This window comes from Mytilus trossulus, chromosome 11 (genome assembly GCF_036588685.1).
Source record: "Mytilus trossulus isolate FHL-02 chromosome 11, PNRI_Mtr1.1.1.hap1, whole genome shotgun sequence".
Classification (NCBI taxonomy): Eukaryota; Metazoa; Mollusca; class Bivalvia; order Mytilida; family Mytilidae; genus Mytilus; species Mytilus trossulus.
Genome location: NC_086383.1, coordinates 49,632,931 through 49,651,897, shown reverse-complemented (window position 1 = coordinate 49,651,897; position 18,967 = coordinate 49,632,931). Strand labels below are relative to the sequence as shown.

The following is an 18,967-nucleotide window of genomic DNA, read 5'->3' as shown; positions in this document are numbered from 1 at the left end:
GCATCCAGGTCTTCCACCTTCTAAAATATAAAGCTTTTAAGAAGTTAGCCAACGCCGCCGGATCATAAACCTATGTCGAGCTTTCTGCAACAAAAGTTGTAGGCTTGACAAAAATGACCGCATTATTGATATTAATGTCAACACCGAAATGTTTACTCCTGTAAATTTTACTGTCGTAAGAATCATTACAATGAGGTCATGACTGATCTACAACTTTAATTTAACCCTTGGTAAATTATTCAGCATTAATAAAAGGGACAACAGGACAGGTGAGACAAGTGGAACATGATTCTCCTTCAGTAACACATGAGATAACCCAAAGTTTTTGTTGCTGAGTCTTAAGTTTTCTATTTTCTGTTTTGTGTACTGTTGTTTGCTTTGTAAATTCCTTTTTTTTTAGCATGGTGTTTGTAAAGTTTATTTTTCGACTTGTAAGTTTGAATGTCCTTTTGACATCTGTCTCATCTCTTTATGCAAATTGTAAAAGGCAGTAGTTATAAGAAAAATAAACAAATTCTAGTTTCTCTACAATAAAAAAGTGTTTTTATTCACCATTATATACACAAGGCAATAACTGGCTATACTGGTACAACATACAATAAATACATTGTTTTATGTACATCACTTGTTAGTACAAAATCTTACAACCTTTACCTTAATAATTTCACCAGTATTTAATTTGTTCATGATTAGTTATTTAACTTTGCATAACTTATTACAAAAAATTCTAATATAAGATTATGAACACGTTTAGAAATAAATTGCTATGTAAGAAACCCATTATACAACAGTCTCCGCAGTTAAATAATTCAAATTCAACAAGTGAAACAATCAATCTTCAATTTGAAAGGGAAACTTGTCTTCACATCAAAAACAAAACTATAAAAATGTCATACAATCTGGTGACACAAACATCTGATACGTTGAGAAAATAGCCAAACCCCTATAAAAATAAGAAAATCTTTGGAGAGGAAAATAAGCTTATCTTTTTACAACAAAAATCTAAATAAAGCTTTCATTCAAATCCCTGATGAACCACATTTAAGAATTTCGGAAAAGCAAAACTGAAAAAAAGCAAACTCAAAAAAGACTTTCTTTTATAAATTCTGTAATCAATTAAGATGTAAAGCAATAAGTCAAAAGCATCTTGCGTTACTTATTAACATTTATACATGTATATTAAAGATGAAGAAATAGTTATTGATTTAAAAAATAGCAGTCAGTCAGAGATACTATGTATTTTAATATGCAAAGATTTCTATTTACAATAGTGTAGTAATAGTTTTATTCAAGGATGTCTGTTAACCTTTATAGTAAATACCTAACACCCGTTTATTCAATATAAAACTAACAGATATTATGCAATCCTATATAATGGTTACACAGGCAAAATAATCAGAATGTCTTGTGATTAGTAGAAGGAAATATGTTTGAAATATCACAGCATATAAAAATTCTATATCAATAAAAACATAAAAATTGAAATACACACAAATGTGACTAGGATTTTATACAATGGACAATAATATACTAGCAGACCCTTTTACCACTGCTACTGCATGCATAGGATAAATATATTAGTTTTTCTTAAATGTAAATATTCAAACTATATTTCATGCACATATACATATATTTTAGTATAACAATTCTTAATTCAAGAAAGTAAAAGACGCTATCTAGCATTACAATTATTTTGTTTATCTTATACCCTTTTTCGCTTATGTTAATCTTATAGACTTATCATACTCAGAAGTGTACCATGTAATACCTAGCTGATTCTCATTTTTTTTTAAATCTGATAAACCAGGAACAATTTTTTTTGAAAGTCAAGAAAAAATCTTTGAAATCAACATAGTCAGGAATTGAAGTCATAAAACTTTGCTCAGTGCTCTGCGCACAAAAATCATGCTTGAAACATGAAATCCAGCAATTTGATTGGTTGATTTTCGAGTCTTGAGTACAAAATCATGCTCGAAAGTTTTATGGCTGTGAGGCCAGGTCCTCAAAACTCATTATTTCAAACCCTAATGACAAATCTCAACTTCTAGTTTATCTTTGTGCCATGTGCTCTTTTTCAATTTGATTTATTAAAAATAACTTTCAGCTATTACTATATATACCTTGTTTCAATACATAAAATTTTTATTAATTGTCATGGAAATTTATTACATAATTCCTATAAAAAAATCACGAGGTTAAAACTTATTTTTATATCATTTCTTTGTTTCAAATTCTAAACAGTACTAAAACAAGATTACATTCACATGAATAATGTGATGTTTTTACCCTGTTACAAAAAGTTATTAAATAAACATTTTCAAATGATAAAATCTTTACAGTGTATATATTACCCCAAAACATTGTTCTGTGTTGGGTTCAGTATTTCTATTTAGTAAATTCCAAAAAATTTAGGATGCTTTTATTATTTCGAAAAAAATGCACACTATAATTTCTGATTTTACAGTATCTCTGTATGAAATTTGTCTCTTAATCCAACGTAAACCTGCAAGACGTTGTGTACTATTAACACTGTGCATACATTCTCACACACAAGTGAGCAACTACCATTAACAATTTATATATTGATATCACATTTTTATTTCAGACTTTGTCTTTTCAAGAAAAAATCTACAATCAAAAATTTATATATTGATATATCATTTGTATCTCAGACTTTTGTCTTTTCAAGAAAAAATTGTAATAGTTAACTGGGTGAATAAGTTATTAAAGATGTTCATAAAAATATCTGAGTTCTTACTGAATGAGAATAACAAAAATAGAGAAAAAATAAAATCTATATATAGAAATTGGATGACATGTGTCTGCATTTATCAATTTTACAATTGTTTTGCTTTTATAATAAATAGTATAGCTTATTCTTAAAACATACTTTCAAAACAAAACTACAGTTGATTCAGAAATTCTCATTTTTTTTCCTCAAGTTTCATTATATACCCAGGAAAAAATGCAGATGAACTTTAGTCAGATATATCATTATTAAAACTTGCATTTTACATACTTTAAAAAATAAAACCCACTTTTTATTCATCATTTCTTAAAATTGTATCACTAAATCCCACAAACTTCTTTGAAGAAAAATAATTGCATTTATAAATGCACACAAAATTTCTGAATTAATCATGATCACCTCAGAACTGTTCCAGGATTAATTGTATTTGAACATGATTAGCACTTCTTTTTAAATTTAGTTGTTTTTTTAATAAAGATGTCCTAAACAAATATTTGAAATAATCAATAAAAATGTATGCATGGTGGGCTAAATTAAAAAGCACCTCCTCTCCCTTATACCATTATTCCTGGAACACCTCTTGTTACATCAGGACTCTGTTTATAATACAGGAAATGAAGTCCTTTTTTAAAATGGCACTATTTAAAAAATATTTCTCCTGTCAGATGCACTATTATAATCTGTTTCATGAGTAGATTTGGTGATTTTTGATTTTGACAATTCTATCAGCACATTTTTATTTGTATCAGCTTGGTACAAGATTACTGTGTTTTAGCCATTTTTCATGTGTTTTGTGAATGTCTGGGGAGTCCATTCTGTTATCTGATGCAGTGTTCCCATGAAACTCTGTAAATGAAAAAAATCTACATAAGTATGGCTATATAAATATTTTTTTCTAATTTCAAATAAGTCAGTTTTAACCAGTTGCTTCGCAGGGCGCAGCATTATACGACCGCAGATGTAGAACCCTGAACAGATGGGACAAGTATGGACACAACTTTTAAGTTTGATACAGCTTTAAATGTGGATTGTGATTAAATAGTTGACACAACATAGGTTTATGTCACATTATGATTTGGACCCTTTGGACCTTAATTTAGACCAATTTGAAAACTGGACCAAAAATTAAGAATCTACATACACAGTTAGATTTCGAATATCAAAGAACCCCATTTATTCAATTTTTGATGAAATCAAACAAAGTTTAATTTTGGACCCCGATTTGGACCAACTTGAAAACTGGGCTAATAATTAAAAATTTAAGTACATTTTTAGATTCAGCATATTAAAGAACCCCAAGGATTCAATTTTTTGTCAAAATCAAACAAAGTTTAAGTTTGGACCCTTTGGACCTTAATGTAAACCAATTTGAAAACGGGACCAAAAATTAAGAATCTACATACACAGTTAGATTTGGCATATCAAAGAACCCCAATTATTCATTTTTTGATGAAATCAAACAAAGTTCAATTTTGGACCCTTTGGGCCCCAAATTCCTAAACTGTTGGGACCAAAACTCCCAAAATCAATACCAACCTTCCTTTTATGGTCATAAACTTTGTGTTTAAATTTCAAAATAGATTTCTATTCACTTATACTTAAGTTATAATGTACTGATTTCAATTCAAATTTCTAATGAAGTTTTCAACAATAACTGCTGATTTAAATACATCATACAATATTAAAATGTAATAAAAAGTGCTTGTTATCACTGAATGGTAAAGATTGTTTTAATTTATTAGTTGGTAGTAAAAATGAAAATACATTGTATATTGTATAAAACTATGATTAAAGTTGATTCAACTACTATTCTATACAAAGAAAGATAACTCCAATTGAAAAAATTAATTGCTATTTCACAATATTGTGCAATTAGATATTTCTTGCTATTGTGCAATACTGTGCAATTGAAAATTTCTTGCTATTGCACAATACTTAATATGATAATTTTGAATCCTGATTTGGACCAACTTGAAAACTGGGCCCATAATCAAAAATCAAAGTACATGTTTAGATAAAGCATATCAAAGAAGCCAAATAATTTAATTTTTGTTAAAATCAAACTTAAGTTTAATTTTGGACCCTTTGGACCTTAATGTAGACCAATTTGAAAACTGGACCAAAAATTAAGAATCTACATACACAGTTAGATTTGGAATATCAAAGAACCCCATTTATTCAATTTTTGATGAAATCAATAAAGTTTAATTTTGGACCCCAATTTGGACCAACTTGAAAACTGGGCCAATAATTAAAAATCTAAGTACATTTTTAGATTCAGCATATCAAAAAACCCCAAGGATTCAATTTTTGTCAAAATCAAACAAAGTTTAATTTTGGACCCTTTGGACCTTAATGTAAACCAATTTGAAAACGGGACCAAAAATTAAGAATCTACATACACAGTAAGAATTGGCATATCAAAGAACCCCGATTATTCAATTTTTGATGAAATCAAACAAAGTTTAATTTTGGACCCTTTGGGGCCCAAATTCCTAAACTGTTAACACCAAAACTCCCAAAATCAATACCAACCTTCTTTTTATGGTCATAAACCTTGTGTTTAAATTTCATAGATTTCTATTCACTTATACTAAAGTTATAATGTGAAGACCAAGAAAAATGTTTATTTGGGCCCCTTTTTGGTCCCAAATTCCTAAACTGTTTGGATCTCAACTCCCCAAATCAATACCAACCTTCCTTTTGTGGTCATAAACGTTGTGTTTAAATTTCATAGATTTCTATTTTCTTAAACTAAAGTTATTGTGCAAAAACCAAGAATAATGCTTATTTGGGCCCTTTTTGGCCCCTAATTCCTAAAATGTTGGGATCAAAACTCCCAAAATCAATCCCAACCTTCCTTTTGTGGTCATAAACCTTGTATTAAAAATTCATAGATTTCTATTCACTTTTACTACAGTTAGAGTGCGAAAACTAAAAGTAATCGGACGAAGACTACGACAACGACGCCAACGTGATAGCAATATACGACGAAAATTTTTTCAAATTCTGCGGTCGTATAAAAATTGTGATGAAAATTGAAAAACTTGAATTTCTAGTTTTGAATACACTTTTTGAATCTAGCATTTTCTTATATTTTTAATAATCAATCTGCATTTGGGTCCATTGTTCTACAATCACAATAATAAATGCACATACAAAATCAGAGTTTACTGTATATAATTTTCTTTTGTTTTTAGCTGTAAAATTATTAAGGATTTATTTTTAGGTTATCATGCAATAAGTTCAAATTGTGAACTATTTCAATGCATAAATATTCTAACTAGAATCAGGAAAAGTAAAAATCTGAAAGTATACTTTTTATAATTCAATATATTGAAAAACAAAATGCGAATGCCCCACTCGCACTATCATTTTCTATGTTCAGTGGACCGTGAAATTGTGTAAAATCTCTAATTTGGCATTAAAATTAGAAAGATCATATCATAGGCAACATGTGTACTAAGTTTGAAGTCGATTGGACTTCAACTTCATCAAAAACTACCTTTACCAAAAACTTTAACCTGAGGTGGGACAGACGAACGAACAGACAGACCAGAAAACATAATGCCCCTCTACTATCGTAGGTGGGGCATAAAAAGAACCCAAGTACTTTACAACTCATTTCTGACAAGCTGCTGAACAAATTTTGTCTTTTTGTTCAGTGGTCTTCCGAGAAAAGTTGGGGGAAATATACATTTTGTCAACACATTAAAAAATTCAGGTATAAGGTGTCTGACAGTGCTCACATGTCAGACATATCTTTGTCAGGCTGCTAATCAATTATAAACTCGTTTTAATCTATAGTTCAAAAGAAAATTGAGAGGAAATTGAGAAACATACAGACAGATAAGGTCACATCAATTTAGCCCCAATTATCACAATTCCTAGAAAGGGGTAAAACAAACCCGAGTTAGGTAGTACATCCTCCCACTTGTACATAGAGATATCTATTGGTTGGTTAACCCACAGGTCCTTCTCACACTCCTTTATACTGGTTCTCTTTCTAGGATCTGGATGCAGTAAACCCATTAGTAAAAACATCAACGCTGTAATAAATAATGAAATGTTATAGAACTGACCATTTGTAAACAATTTCATAATTAATTTAATTCAATGTCAACTAAATAATTCTGTAGATTTATTTAATAGTAAGTCATGAACTGAAAAAATAAGACAAGACGAATGATGAATTAACAAAACTAGAGGCTCTCAAGAGCCTGTGTCGCTCACCTGAAACTGTATTTACTGATGTCGGCCATCTTGGTTGGTAGGTGGGGTCATTATACACTTTTTTAAAATAGATACCATAGTGATGATTGTGGCCACGTTTAGTTTAATATGGCCCATAGTTTCAGAAAAGAAGTTTTTGTACAAGTTACAAAAATGACGAAAATTTGTTAAAAATTGACTATAAAGGGCAATAACTCCTTAAGGGGTTGACTGACAATTTTGGTCATGTTGACTTATTTGTAGGTTTTACTTTGCTGAACATTATTGCTGTCTACAGTTTATCTCTATCTATAATAGTATTCAAGATAATAACCAAAAACTGCAAAATTTCCTTAAAATAACCAATTCAGGGGCAGCAACCTAACAACGGGTTGTCCGATTCATCTGAAAATTCTAGGGCAGATAGATCTTGACCTGATTAACAAGTTGACCCCATGTCAGATTTGCTCTAAATGTTTTGGTTTCAAAGATATAAGCCAAAATATACATTTTACCCCTGTGTTCTATTTTTAGCCGTGGCGGCCATCTTGGTTGGATGGCCAGGTTACCGGACACATTTTTTTAAACTAGATACCCCAAGGAAGATTGTGGCCAAGTTTGGTAAAATTTGGCCCAGTAGTTTCCGAGGAGAAGATTTTTGTAAAAGTTTACGGACGACGGACGCCAAGTGATGAGAAAAGCTCACTTGACCTTTCAGGTCAGGTGAGCTAAAAAAGCAAAATGTTCAGTAGTTGTCGTTTGATGATGTGGTTCATAGGTGTTTCTCAATTTGTATACAGGTTAGACTGTTGGTTTTCCCATTTGAATGGTTTTAGGCTAGTCATTTTTGGGGCCCTTTTCAGTTTGTTGTTTTAAATGAGAATACTGTACTCTAAAACTATAATGGTTTACTTTTACAAATTGTTACTTGGATGGAGAGTTAGCTCATTGGCAGTCATACCAAATCTTCTTGTCTCTAAAGACATCTGATTCTATATCAAGTTCCATGTTTGAGGGAAAATTAAAGCAAATATCAAACAGTAATCTACAACCAATACAAATTTTGATACACCAAAAAATGCAGGTATGCACCTTTGTCTTAATAAATCTTAATAATATCTATAACATATACTTGTAACTGTAATGAAGAAATTGTTATCAAAATAAAAGAGAGGATACAATATCATAAACTGTTATCACAGAGATATGTCTCGCCTTATTGTAATTTTGGCAATGAATTGTGCCAATTAATGCTAATACAATTGTAAACCAAATATCAATGACCTACCACAAGTGGATCCCCATAAATTGACCTTATCACAAACTAATACATGTAATGTAAGCAAACCAATCAAAGTCAATAGACCATGACTGAGGGGGCGGAGCCAAATAATCTCCATGGCAATGAGATGCGACAATGCTAATACATCTGCATACCAATTATCATTGACGTACCACAAGTGGATCTCCATAAACTGACCTAATCACAAACTAATACATGTAAAGTAAGCAAACCATTCAAAGTCAATAGACCATGACTGAGGGGGCGGAGCCAAATAATCTCCATGGCAATGAGATGTGGCAATGGTAATATATCTGCATACTAATTATCATTGACATACAACTAGTGGTTCCCCATAAAACTGAGCTTATCACAAACTAAAACATTGTCGATGCCGGAAACAGCATACCTATGTCTCGCTTTTTGACTCTGTCAAGGCGAGACAAAAACCAGTACAAATTATTTGGGAAATCCTTATTTTTCTATCCAAGCAGTTAAGTTCACAGTGACAGGGTCATTTAATCTTTTTAATGCTATGCAATTTAATTTTGTTTTCTAAATACAAAGATTGAAATGGTTTTGTATTTGAATATGCATGCACATAAAAATATTATGCAATTTATAAAGAGAAGTCTGTTATCTAACATTTGATGTCAAACCAACAAACAATATTACAAAAATAACAGCAATATGCAATAGAAATCAATTTCTTACGTCTAGATACAACAAATGGTGGTTTCAAAACACACTGTATTGTTTCATCTACATCAAAGAAAGGGTTCTCTCCAAATACCAAAGTGTATAATGTCACTCCCATGGACCACATTTCTAACTCTGGACCTTCATACCTATAAAACACATTTGTTAAGCATATTATTTTGATATCTTTATACTAACAAATTTATTTAACTCTGTCCTCCACACAAATGAGAAAAAGATTGCAATAATGTATGTTTTATTTGATGGTTGAAAATCAATTCCCCTTATTGATGCATATTTCACAACCAGATTTCAAAATGCCTACCTCCAATTTGTCACACGTGATGTCTCTTATGTGATGCTATATCAAAATCAATAGTTCATTACCACGATAAAAAAATTTAACAGTGAATTTAATTTTTGAAAGCGAGTGTCAGAAATTTACAAGCCTCAAAGAGTGCAGTACAAATTTATTTTTCATTTAAACAGTTTAATGGGCTGATCTAAGTTTCAAACATATTGTTATATAAAAAACACCTACTTATTTCCCATTAGAACTTCTGGACTGCAGTATTCCAATGTTCCACAGAATGTTCCAAACAGTTTAGTAGTATCCAGGTAGGCTGCAGCACCAAAGTCAATCAACTTAATCTGGAAGCTCTCGTTTAATATCACATTCTCATCCTTCACATCTCTATGTATAATGCCATTCTTGTGGAGGTATGATATAGCACTTACCATCTAAAATAAAGAATTATTGTATATTAGAAAATAACTGCACAGGACACAGAATTGTGAATTTTCTCATAGAATAATGAATTTCTATAAAAACTGCAATGTAAGTAGATTATAGTTGGGTTATCTATATACTTTTTTTTTTTTTACAGATTTCAAATACAGTACATCTATCATGTCTATAAGAAGAATATTATATACAATGAAATTGTCAAATTGTATTGAAACAATGTTGCAAACTCTTCAATATTCTCTTAAATATCATAGATGTAGATTATCACTGAACTAGTATATATATTTGTTTAGGGGCCAGCTGAAGGACACCTCCAGGTGCGTGAGTTTCTCGCTTCATTGTAGACCCATTGGTGGCCTTCCACTGTTGCTTGCTTTAAGGTCAGGTTGTTTCCATTCTCAATTTTATGTGACTCAGTGTTGGATGGTTGGTGAGGTTATATTGTGCTGTCCAATATTTTTGGTGGTTTTTGTTGTTCTTTCATGTATTTGATATTTATCTTTAAAATTTACCTCAGCAACGTCTCAAAGAGCCTTCATAGACCCAGATAACTGGTCTTCAAAGAAAATGTACTATGAATTATAAAGCATCAGCAAATTATGGTGTGCACTTATTATTGCGATTTAGTCATTTTAGACTAAAATCCAATTTTAATTTTTGTGATAGTGAGAAAAAAAACCTGTTCAATTCATATGAAAAAATAAAAATGCAAGTTTAAATTATTGCGATTATAACCCTGTTGCATTTTTCACAATAATTTCTGAATTTACAGTATGTTAAAATATACCTCACCTGTTTAAAAATATAACTAGCCAGTGTCTCATCTAGTAGAGGACTCCTGTCAATAAACTCAAACAGATCCATTCCACTGCCATGTTTCTCCATTACCATCTGTACATAATCATCATTCTCAAACACATCTATCACCTGTAATGTATAATGGGAGATTGTTACAAAGTTTACCATTGAAAATTCACTAGTGCATACAGTCTTCATGCTTAACCACAAATCCTAGGGCCATGGCTTATAAAATTCTTCTCTACAAGCCAACAGAAACCAACTAAAATTTTCAAAAAATTGAGCTTCGGGCTAGTGGACTCAAAAGTTAATCATGAAGAGTGCATAGCAGGATTTTTTATTACTTTTTATATTATGACCTGTATGGTGCCCTTATTGCAAACATAAAGTTCACAGTATCTGGGATCAACTTACTTTTTTACCATGATCATCAACAAACAGTGTTCCCACAACATGTATAACCTTACCACATTATGTATGTACATGTAATTTCCTGTCCCAAGTCAGGAGCCTGTAATTCAGTGGTTGTCGATTGTTGCTGTGTTACATATTTGTTTTTCTTTCATTATTTTGAACATCAATTAGGCCGTTAGTTTTCTCATTTGATTTTATTTACATTTTTCATTTCAGGGCTATTATAGCTGACTATGCGGTGTGGGCTTTGTTGAAGGTAGTACAGTGACCTACAGTTGGTAATTTTGGTGTCATTTGGTATCTTGTGAAGAGTATCATCCCACGTCTCTTTATGTATTCTACCATTACAGTAGTAACTATTAAAACCCCTCAGCAAGCTGTATGCACAGGACAAGTAAATAAAATACATAATATGTGAAGGGTGATTTTAGATGAAATACTTCAATACTTGACTTACAGATACAATATTAGGGTGAGATAATTTTCTCAGCAGGCCTACTTCCATAGGGATTTTGTCCCCACTTCTTTCTGTTATCCAACATTCTGACAGAACTTTACTTTTTCTAATGAACTTCACAACAACCTGAAAAATGATGACAAAAGTTGTATTTCAAATTACTTTCTGTTATCCAACATTCTTACAGAACTTTACGTTTTCTAATGAACTTCACAACAACCTGAAAAATGATGACAAAAGTTGTATTTACAAAGTTTAAAACAAAGAGTGGGAGATAAAACATTTCTGTACAAGAAAAATGTGTTATGAATTTAAACACTGCTTTGAATTAGACTGACACACTGAATTGAATTTTACGCTTGCTAGTCGACAAGGTTACAGTCCACATTGAAAGACATGTCACCCCATGGACAAAATATTCTGACGCAATGTTTATATATATTTTCACAGGCAGTAACCGTATCAGTTGCAAACCCAATGTTCAAAATCAAAATCACTTTATTACATGACCCACAGCTCTTTTTTTGACAGAATCAACATCGTTTAGTTTTTCTCCATTGAATCATTTCAAAATTTTTAATATATCAGAACCTTTTGAAGACCACTATAAGATATGGCCTTTTCTCCTTGTTGAAGATTATATGGTTACTTAGTTTAAACATATTTATTTATAGTGGATTGGGAAACAAGTTTTGCAACTTATATTAATCCCTATCCACTTTGCGGGTGCAAGTGCTGCCTTGTAGCAGCATTAGCCTACTCTTTTGAAATCTACAAGGGTGCCTTTATTGTGCAAGAGATAAGGCTCTCTCTTAACATGGGTCAGCCATTTATCGTCTCCTTCCAACGGACTATCATCTTTTCCTCAAGACCATACTCGCAAATGAGGTCAAGGGAGAGCCGAAAATTGAGTTCATATGGTTGCTTATTATTGTTGACATTAATTTATTTGATTTAGATTGATTTTTTGTGTTTTAACATCACTTGTAGGCACCCCTTTTTGGTTATTTTGTGGCAGCCAGTTTTTATTGCCAGAAGAAGCCAGAGTCCCCGGAGAAAACCATGACCTTCAATAGGAAAACTGACAAACCTAGTCAATTTATTTAACCTATGATAAATACATTTATAGTTGTCATATTAGCAATCATATTGTATTATACTACATTTCTTTTTATATCAGCTGCCTGACCAATCAAAAAGCCTACCTCCTCCCCATCAGTCTTTCTCAATGCAGTTTTAACAAAACCAAAAGCTCCTTTGCCTATGGAATCCATGGTGTCATATTTCAGATCATACTGTCCTCTACCAGGAGATTCCTCCTCTGCAGTGTCAGCCTCTTTTTCCTCATTATCATTCTTATCAACAACCATCTGAAAAACAAATAATCAGTGAATTTATGGGCCTTGCCTCTGTGCCATAGCGCAAATGGTAATACAACAATCAGAGCCTCATATACATCTTCTTAATTATGTTAACTCTTTCTTATTCTAATTTTGCAGTCAAAAAGAAATTTTTTAAACTTTTCACCAAAAAAAATCTTATTTTTTATTTGAGGGGGAAGAAGGGGGAAGACATCTTGATCTAATTCTTGATCTGGAATATTAAATGAAGTTGTTAAAACACTTACCTCTCCTAAACTACAATTAGATTTATCCATTGTACTGTTAAAAGTGGAGGCCAACGTCAGGTTTGCAAAAGACTTTCCATACTCTGGTGCATCCTCTGGGTCACGTGACACCCACATACAATATGTTGAGGTACCATCATCTAATTCCACTTTCTTTACTTGGAAAATTACACCTAAAGAAAAGTAACTTATAATGTTTTAAGCAAGTCTAGTACTTTGGTGTTTCCATACAAATGTTTTCATTTGCAAATTGAGAAAGTTGGAAGGCTCCTTTATTTGACCCCATTATGCATAATCTTTAAATTGAATATTTATTTAACTGACTTTATTATTGAATATTGTCAATTCATATAAAAAAAAAAAAAATCAAAACCCTCCCTACCGCCCTGATCTTTTTTATGGAACTCTGGCTTTGGCAAACTAACATTTTTTTCAATGTGGCCCCACATCAAAAATATGACATACCAAGGAAGATGTCTGTTACATGTATATATTTTAAACAATAAATATTAAGAGGTCATAATTTTTATTGATTTAATAAAAACTACCAAGTTGTATTTCGTCATATTTCATTATATTATGACACAAAAAATTACATGCATCCTGGACTCACCATTTCTAAAAGTGATGAGTCTCAGGACTCACCATGAAAAATTCCTAGCGAGAACTCTGCAATAGTAAGATAGTCTGTCTACTTCCAATTCGAGGCCAATGTCTTAGGTAAGTATATTGCTGTAACAAGCTATAACAAACTTTCCAAAAACAAACAAAACAATCCTTTGATAAATATTTAAAATGTGTGATCAAAAGACATTAATATCAGCCAGGAAATCACACATTCCTGTACTATTTAATCAGGCTGAAAGTTTGAAATACCTAAAATTTGAAGCATAAAAAAGGTACACCTTAACAGAATAGCCAAATTTTCCAAGATCAACCTGGAATAAAGGTAAAATCTTTTATCTCATCATATAACATTTTACTGATATATTCCTACCTAAATGTGAACCATCTTTATGAACATTTTACTGATATATTCCTACCTAAATGTGAACCATCTTTATGAACATTTTACTGATATATTCCTACCTAAATGTGAACCATCTTTATGAACATTTTACTGATATATTCCTACCTAAATGTGAACCATCTTTATGAACACAAGCTCCAGCAAAGCTCCCTTCAGTATAATTACTCTTATCATACACTCCACTACTTGTCTGCAAGTCTTTGACTGATTTCCTATCACCATGCCGTCTACGATGTTTCCTCGGACTCCGTGATTTTGAATATGACAGAGACTGATTTGACAGTTGCATAGAATCTGAGCCATTACTGGCAGAATATCCACCCATTTTTTCAGCCAAACTCGAGTCGTATTCTGGCATAAGGTCTGTTAAGTTACTATCAGTGCCTGGTTCTTCCCATGACGTCCCAGTCAGCGGAGATAAAATATGTTTGGGAATCGGACGTTCCTCATCACATGAATAGTCCGACTCTGTGCTACTACTGTCTAAATAATGGTTGTCACCACAGGGGGGTATAAAATCAATGTTGTTTTGAATCGGGTTGTCATGACAACTTTCATCAGTCACTTCTTTATTTGCACTACTTGATTGACAATTGTTGCTTATGTCCCCGGATGCCCCTTGACCTGAAGTGTCAAACTGTTCTGAGGTTAAACTCTGGTTCAGTAAGTCTTCTGTGGACCGTAATTTCATTAATTCTACTTTGGCAGATAAAAGTTCAGCGGTACTAGTACTTAGGTCAGAAGGGTCATTGTCAGATTCAATGTCACTTAAATCATCAATTCTATCAGTATATTGCACTTCATTTGGAAGATTTTCTATTGTTTCAACCTCAACTGAGTTTCGAACATTTGTGGATGGAATTTCACCCCCAGCATCAGGCACAATAGGAGGAAAAAATTTCTTCACCTCCCTTGCAGTGGGTATAGTTTCTGTACTTGAAGTAGATACATCACTTAAACGTACAGGTGACCTGACATCTGATTTATAAAGAGGCTTAATGATGTCATCACTATCACTGTCAGAATCCAGGTTTAATTTGATGGCTATTGAATCAGATTCAGCTAAAGGTGAAATATTTTTGATAGATTTACTATTCTCCGTTTCAAGAGCTCTCCTATAAAATAAAATTACAAAATTTAAAATAACTAAGAAAGTCTTTTAAGCATTGAATTCAACAGTAAAGAAATATAACAAACAATGAAATATTATGCTTGCTGTAATTGGCCCCGTCTCGCATCATAATTTTCAGAGAAAAAAGCTTTTTGTAACTGTTAGAAAAATTTTAATGAACCTGGGGTAATTTCAAATCATGTGTTGTTTTTTGTGATATTTTCCTGGAAAAAAATGTGTTAATTATCATCAAATAGAAGTTTAGCTTGTAAATAATTCTAGAACACTTCACGAGTGTTAAAATAAGTCAAAATCACTAAGAAAACAATTTAAAAACTGGTGTTTGTTTAAACCAGAAGTTCAAATAGCACTTGTAAATAAAAATAATTACATTAGATGTATGTTTCATCATAATACTTTACTTTGATTGGCTAACTGCACATCACATGTTATTCCTTAAGCAATTGCATCACTCAATAAAACTTTTCATTCATGATAACATGTGGTGCCACAATAAATTACACAGGTGAATAAATAGTACAATTATAAAATAAATGTTTTTATGATCATAGCTAAAAAATGTAATTATAAGTATTGAATGCTTCTTTTTGTAACTTTATAGGGTTGTAAAAGCGTTGACCGTGCACACATTTTTATAAGAGCTTCATACAAAATTTTGTACAAAATTTTTTACACCCCAATGAAGTTATAAAAAGAAGCATTCAATTCCTAAATAATTACGGTAATAATGTACATTTCTATAATTATAACTTATTTCTAAATTTTTCTAAAATTTGAATCAGAATTTTTTTTGGCAACACAGGTATTTAGTGGATTTTTGGCAAGCAACCCTACATTTCTTTATCACTTGTACAATGTCGTCCTTACTTGAGAAAAGACTCTGAATTGACTTTATTGGGTGTAGATGTGACACCTGGTTTCAGATCACCTAGACCTTCCATTGGTATGTCCACTCTTCCAGCCAGACCAGATACAATGCTACTACCAATTCCTTGGTCCTCACTACTGTCTGTCTCAAACACTGAAATAACAATATAAAAGGATAAATATATATGGGTGTTGAATGAGGAAAAGCTATAGAAATATTGATCTTTTAATTTTTACTTAAAATTCATATGAAATTTTTTTTTTTAATAATTATGATGATAAGGAAATAATTGAACCATAGTATGCATTATACACTCACTAAGTCATTGGTGCATTTTTTTTTCAAACATCAATTGCTAACTCATAACATATAATTGACAAAAAATACTTTATTGAGTAAATGTTTTTCAGGGTTTTTGCGCCCCTGATAAAAACTCACACAGAATCATGGAGCATGTGTAGAACAATTGAGATGAACTATTCTTTGTTTCTAAAGATATTTTACATTTGGTTTCATTTGTTGTTTAACCCTTTTACCGATAGCTACCCAGACAGACACTACTCTTAGACGATGGCTTCTCTGGCTACTATTACCAAGTGGGAGATCTTCATAATAAATGTCAATAAAAACTTTTCTGTAGTTATTTGTGTCTTTATATCATTAACTAACACCCTGTTCACAGTTAAGTTCATGTTTTGATAATTTTCTCTTCATAAAATATTCAAATTTTCGAATTTTCAGCATTATTTGAGTGAAATTCTCAAAATTCTGCTCTTTCACCCAAAATTGTATTTTTTTTTACCCAAAGCGGCAAATTTTTTTAATTTTTTTAATGAGGCTGTACAAATTCCATTCACTGAACAATGTCCATTCCAAGTGTTTTGTACATGAATCAACATTTAATGTAAAAAAGTATACTAGTTTGGCCTCAATTCTTCCATATTCTTTCAAAATAAATTGTTTCCTCATTTCAAATTCTCGTAAATTCCAAAAATTTCCTCTCATTTTGACACGATTTTCAACAAACAGTAGGCCATGTTTAGACTTTCAACAAAGAAAGATAGCTCACGTTTGCACTGTTTTGAGCAGGAAATATAAAAGAGGTATTTCCATCCTGGTAAAACGGAACTCATCGTAGAAAGGGTTTAACTGTGTCATAATAGACAACTTTCAAGTTCGATGCGTTTCTGTTCAAAATTCTGGTTTTAGTGAACGTCATTTGTGTACTTTTGTCACTTCCATTCTAATGTTGAGCGAGTGGTTGGAAAACTATAATTCTATATTGTACAAGTTATTCGGCAAATTGAATTCTCAAATTTGACAATCAGCACTGCTGTCATTATGGAATTGTCATTAAGTACCTACAGAACAACCATTACTTCTAGTTTTTAAATGATGTTATAAAGGCGTGCATAATTGTCGAGTTTTTTCCTGTGACGAATGATCTCGAAAGTGGTCTATTGAATGCATTGCTGTATTAATATTTTGTTTTAGTATCAGGTTATAAAATGATCTTCCTTACACTTTTGCACAGTACTCACATTTCTTCTTCTTTATATGAACACTTTCATCCTCTCCTAAATCTTCCATAGGTGCTTTAAATCCTTTATCTTCTAAGATTTCACTTATTTCAGGGATCAGCATAGAAATGTTCTGTAAGAAACAAACAACCAAGGGATCAACAATAAATCTAAAAATGTCTTCAACAATGTAACATAAATTACATGTAAGGTTTAAATTAGTATGGCGTTCATTATCACCGAACTAGTATATATTTGTTATGGGGCCAGCTGAAGGATGCCTCTGGTTGCGGAAATTTCTCATTACATTGAAGACCTGTTGGTGACCTTCTGTTGTTGTTTTTTCTATGGTCGGGTTGTTGTCTCTTTGATACATTCCCCATTTCCATTCTCAATTTTATTTCAATTGCATGTAAGTTACAAATAGAAATATATTAGTCTAACATCCATTAAATGAGACAGCTACATGAAACTAAAATTTTTATTTTTTTTATTTCTTACTTAAACTACCTCAAGATTTTCCATTTATAAATATTTCATATTGCAGACAATTTTCAATTGATAATCTCCAAGAGCTTTTCCAGATAAAAAGCATATCTACTTCATTTGGTTTTAAGTTGAGAGTTGTCTCATTGGCAATCAAACCATATCTTTTTTATTTCTTCATGGGTTCTTTGAAGGCACCCTAATCGAGCGTTAGAATTTGGGCACCAGATATGATATAATATGAAAAGTGCCTTTTTTCAATTGCTTTATATCCTGATTTTGAATGCTTCCAAACAAAAAAGTTTCATTGAATTATTGTCTTAACTGTCATATTTCATTTTACAATGTCTTTAGAGCTATTCCAGAAAAAAAGGTATGGGGGTTGGAAGGCACATTGTATTAATACAACATGGGTGATTGGTATCAGAGCATCTTTTCACACTATAATGTACTATAATTCTCAATTACAATTGTCTGGGTGGTGGGTGCTGACAATCACCGCCTTCCAACCCCCATACATTTTTTTCTGGAATAGCCCTTACTAATTTACTAGAGCCTAATAATTTCAGGCAGATGTTGCAGCCACATCTATTACTATAACTAAACTGTAAAAACATGTTACCTTTCCTATAAGTTCTTCACTACTATAACCAAACAACAAACGAGAAAAGTTCTCATTAATGGACTGTATCTTTCCATCAGGGTAAAATGTAATCAGTCCACTGATGCTGGAAAATACCCATACAATCCCAAGGTAGATGTTGTCATAGCAACCATCTGGAAAAGAAAGAAACAATTTCTATTTTCTTCCATAAAACTTCTAAAAAGATTAAGAACATAAATATATTTGACTTAAGTTTGATAATTACATATCATATTTTCAGAGTTTACAATTTTGAATAAATTTCTTCTTATACAGTCCAGGCAATTACTGAAAACTGTAAT

General features: G+C 31.7%; 1 protein-coding gene across 2 annotated transcripts in view; it reads right to left on the bottom strand.

Annotated features, from left to right (window-relative positions):
- Positions 1 to 520: 520 nt before the first annotated feature.
- LOC134691270 (PAS domain-containing serine/threonine-protein kinase-like) overlaps positions 521 to 18,967 on the bottom strand; it is a 51,378-nt gene continuing 32,931 nt past the window's right edge. For both annotated transcript variants that reach the window (XM_063551690.1, XM_063551691.1), the window contains exons 9-20: positions 18,645 to 18,799; positions 17,558 to 17,669; positions 16,016 to 16,169; positions 14,122 to 15,131; positions 12,987 to 13,159; positions 12,565 to 12,729; positions 11,360 to 11,485; positions 10,483 to 10,617; positions 9,484 to 9,683; positions 8,958 to 9,091; positions 6,658 to 6,798; positions 521 to 3,595 (exon numbers count right to left, since the gene is read on the bottom strand). In XM_063551690.1, coding sequence (XP_063407760.1) covers positions 3,495 to 3,595; positions 6,658 to 6,798; positions 8,958 to 9,091; positions 9,484 to 9,683; positions 10,483 to 10,617; positions 11,360 to 11,485; positions 12,565 to 12,729; positions 12,987 to 13,159; positions 14,122 to 15,131; positions 16,016 to 16,169; positions 17,558 to 17,669; positions 18,645 to 18,799 — 2,606 coding nt within the window. In that variant the 3' untranslated portion in view covers positions 521 to 3,494. The remainder of the gene's footprint in view (positions 3,596 to 6,657; positions 6,799 to 8,957; positions 9,092 to 9,483; positions 9,684 to 10,482; positions 10,618 to 11,359; positions 11,486 to 12,564; positions 12,730 to 12,986; positions 13,160 to 14,121; positions 15,132 to 16,015; positions 16,170 to 17,557; positions 17,670 to 18,644; positions 18,800 to 18,967) is intronic.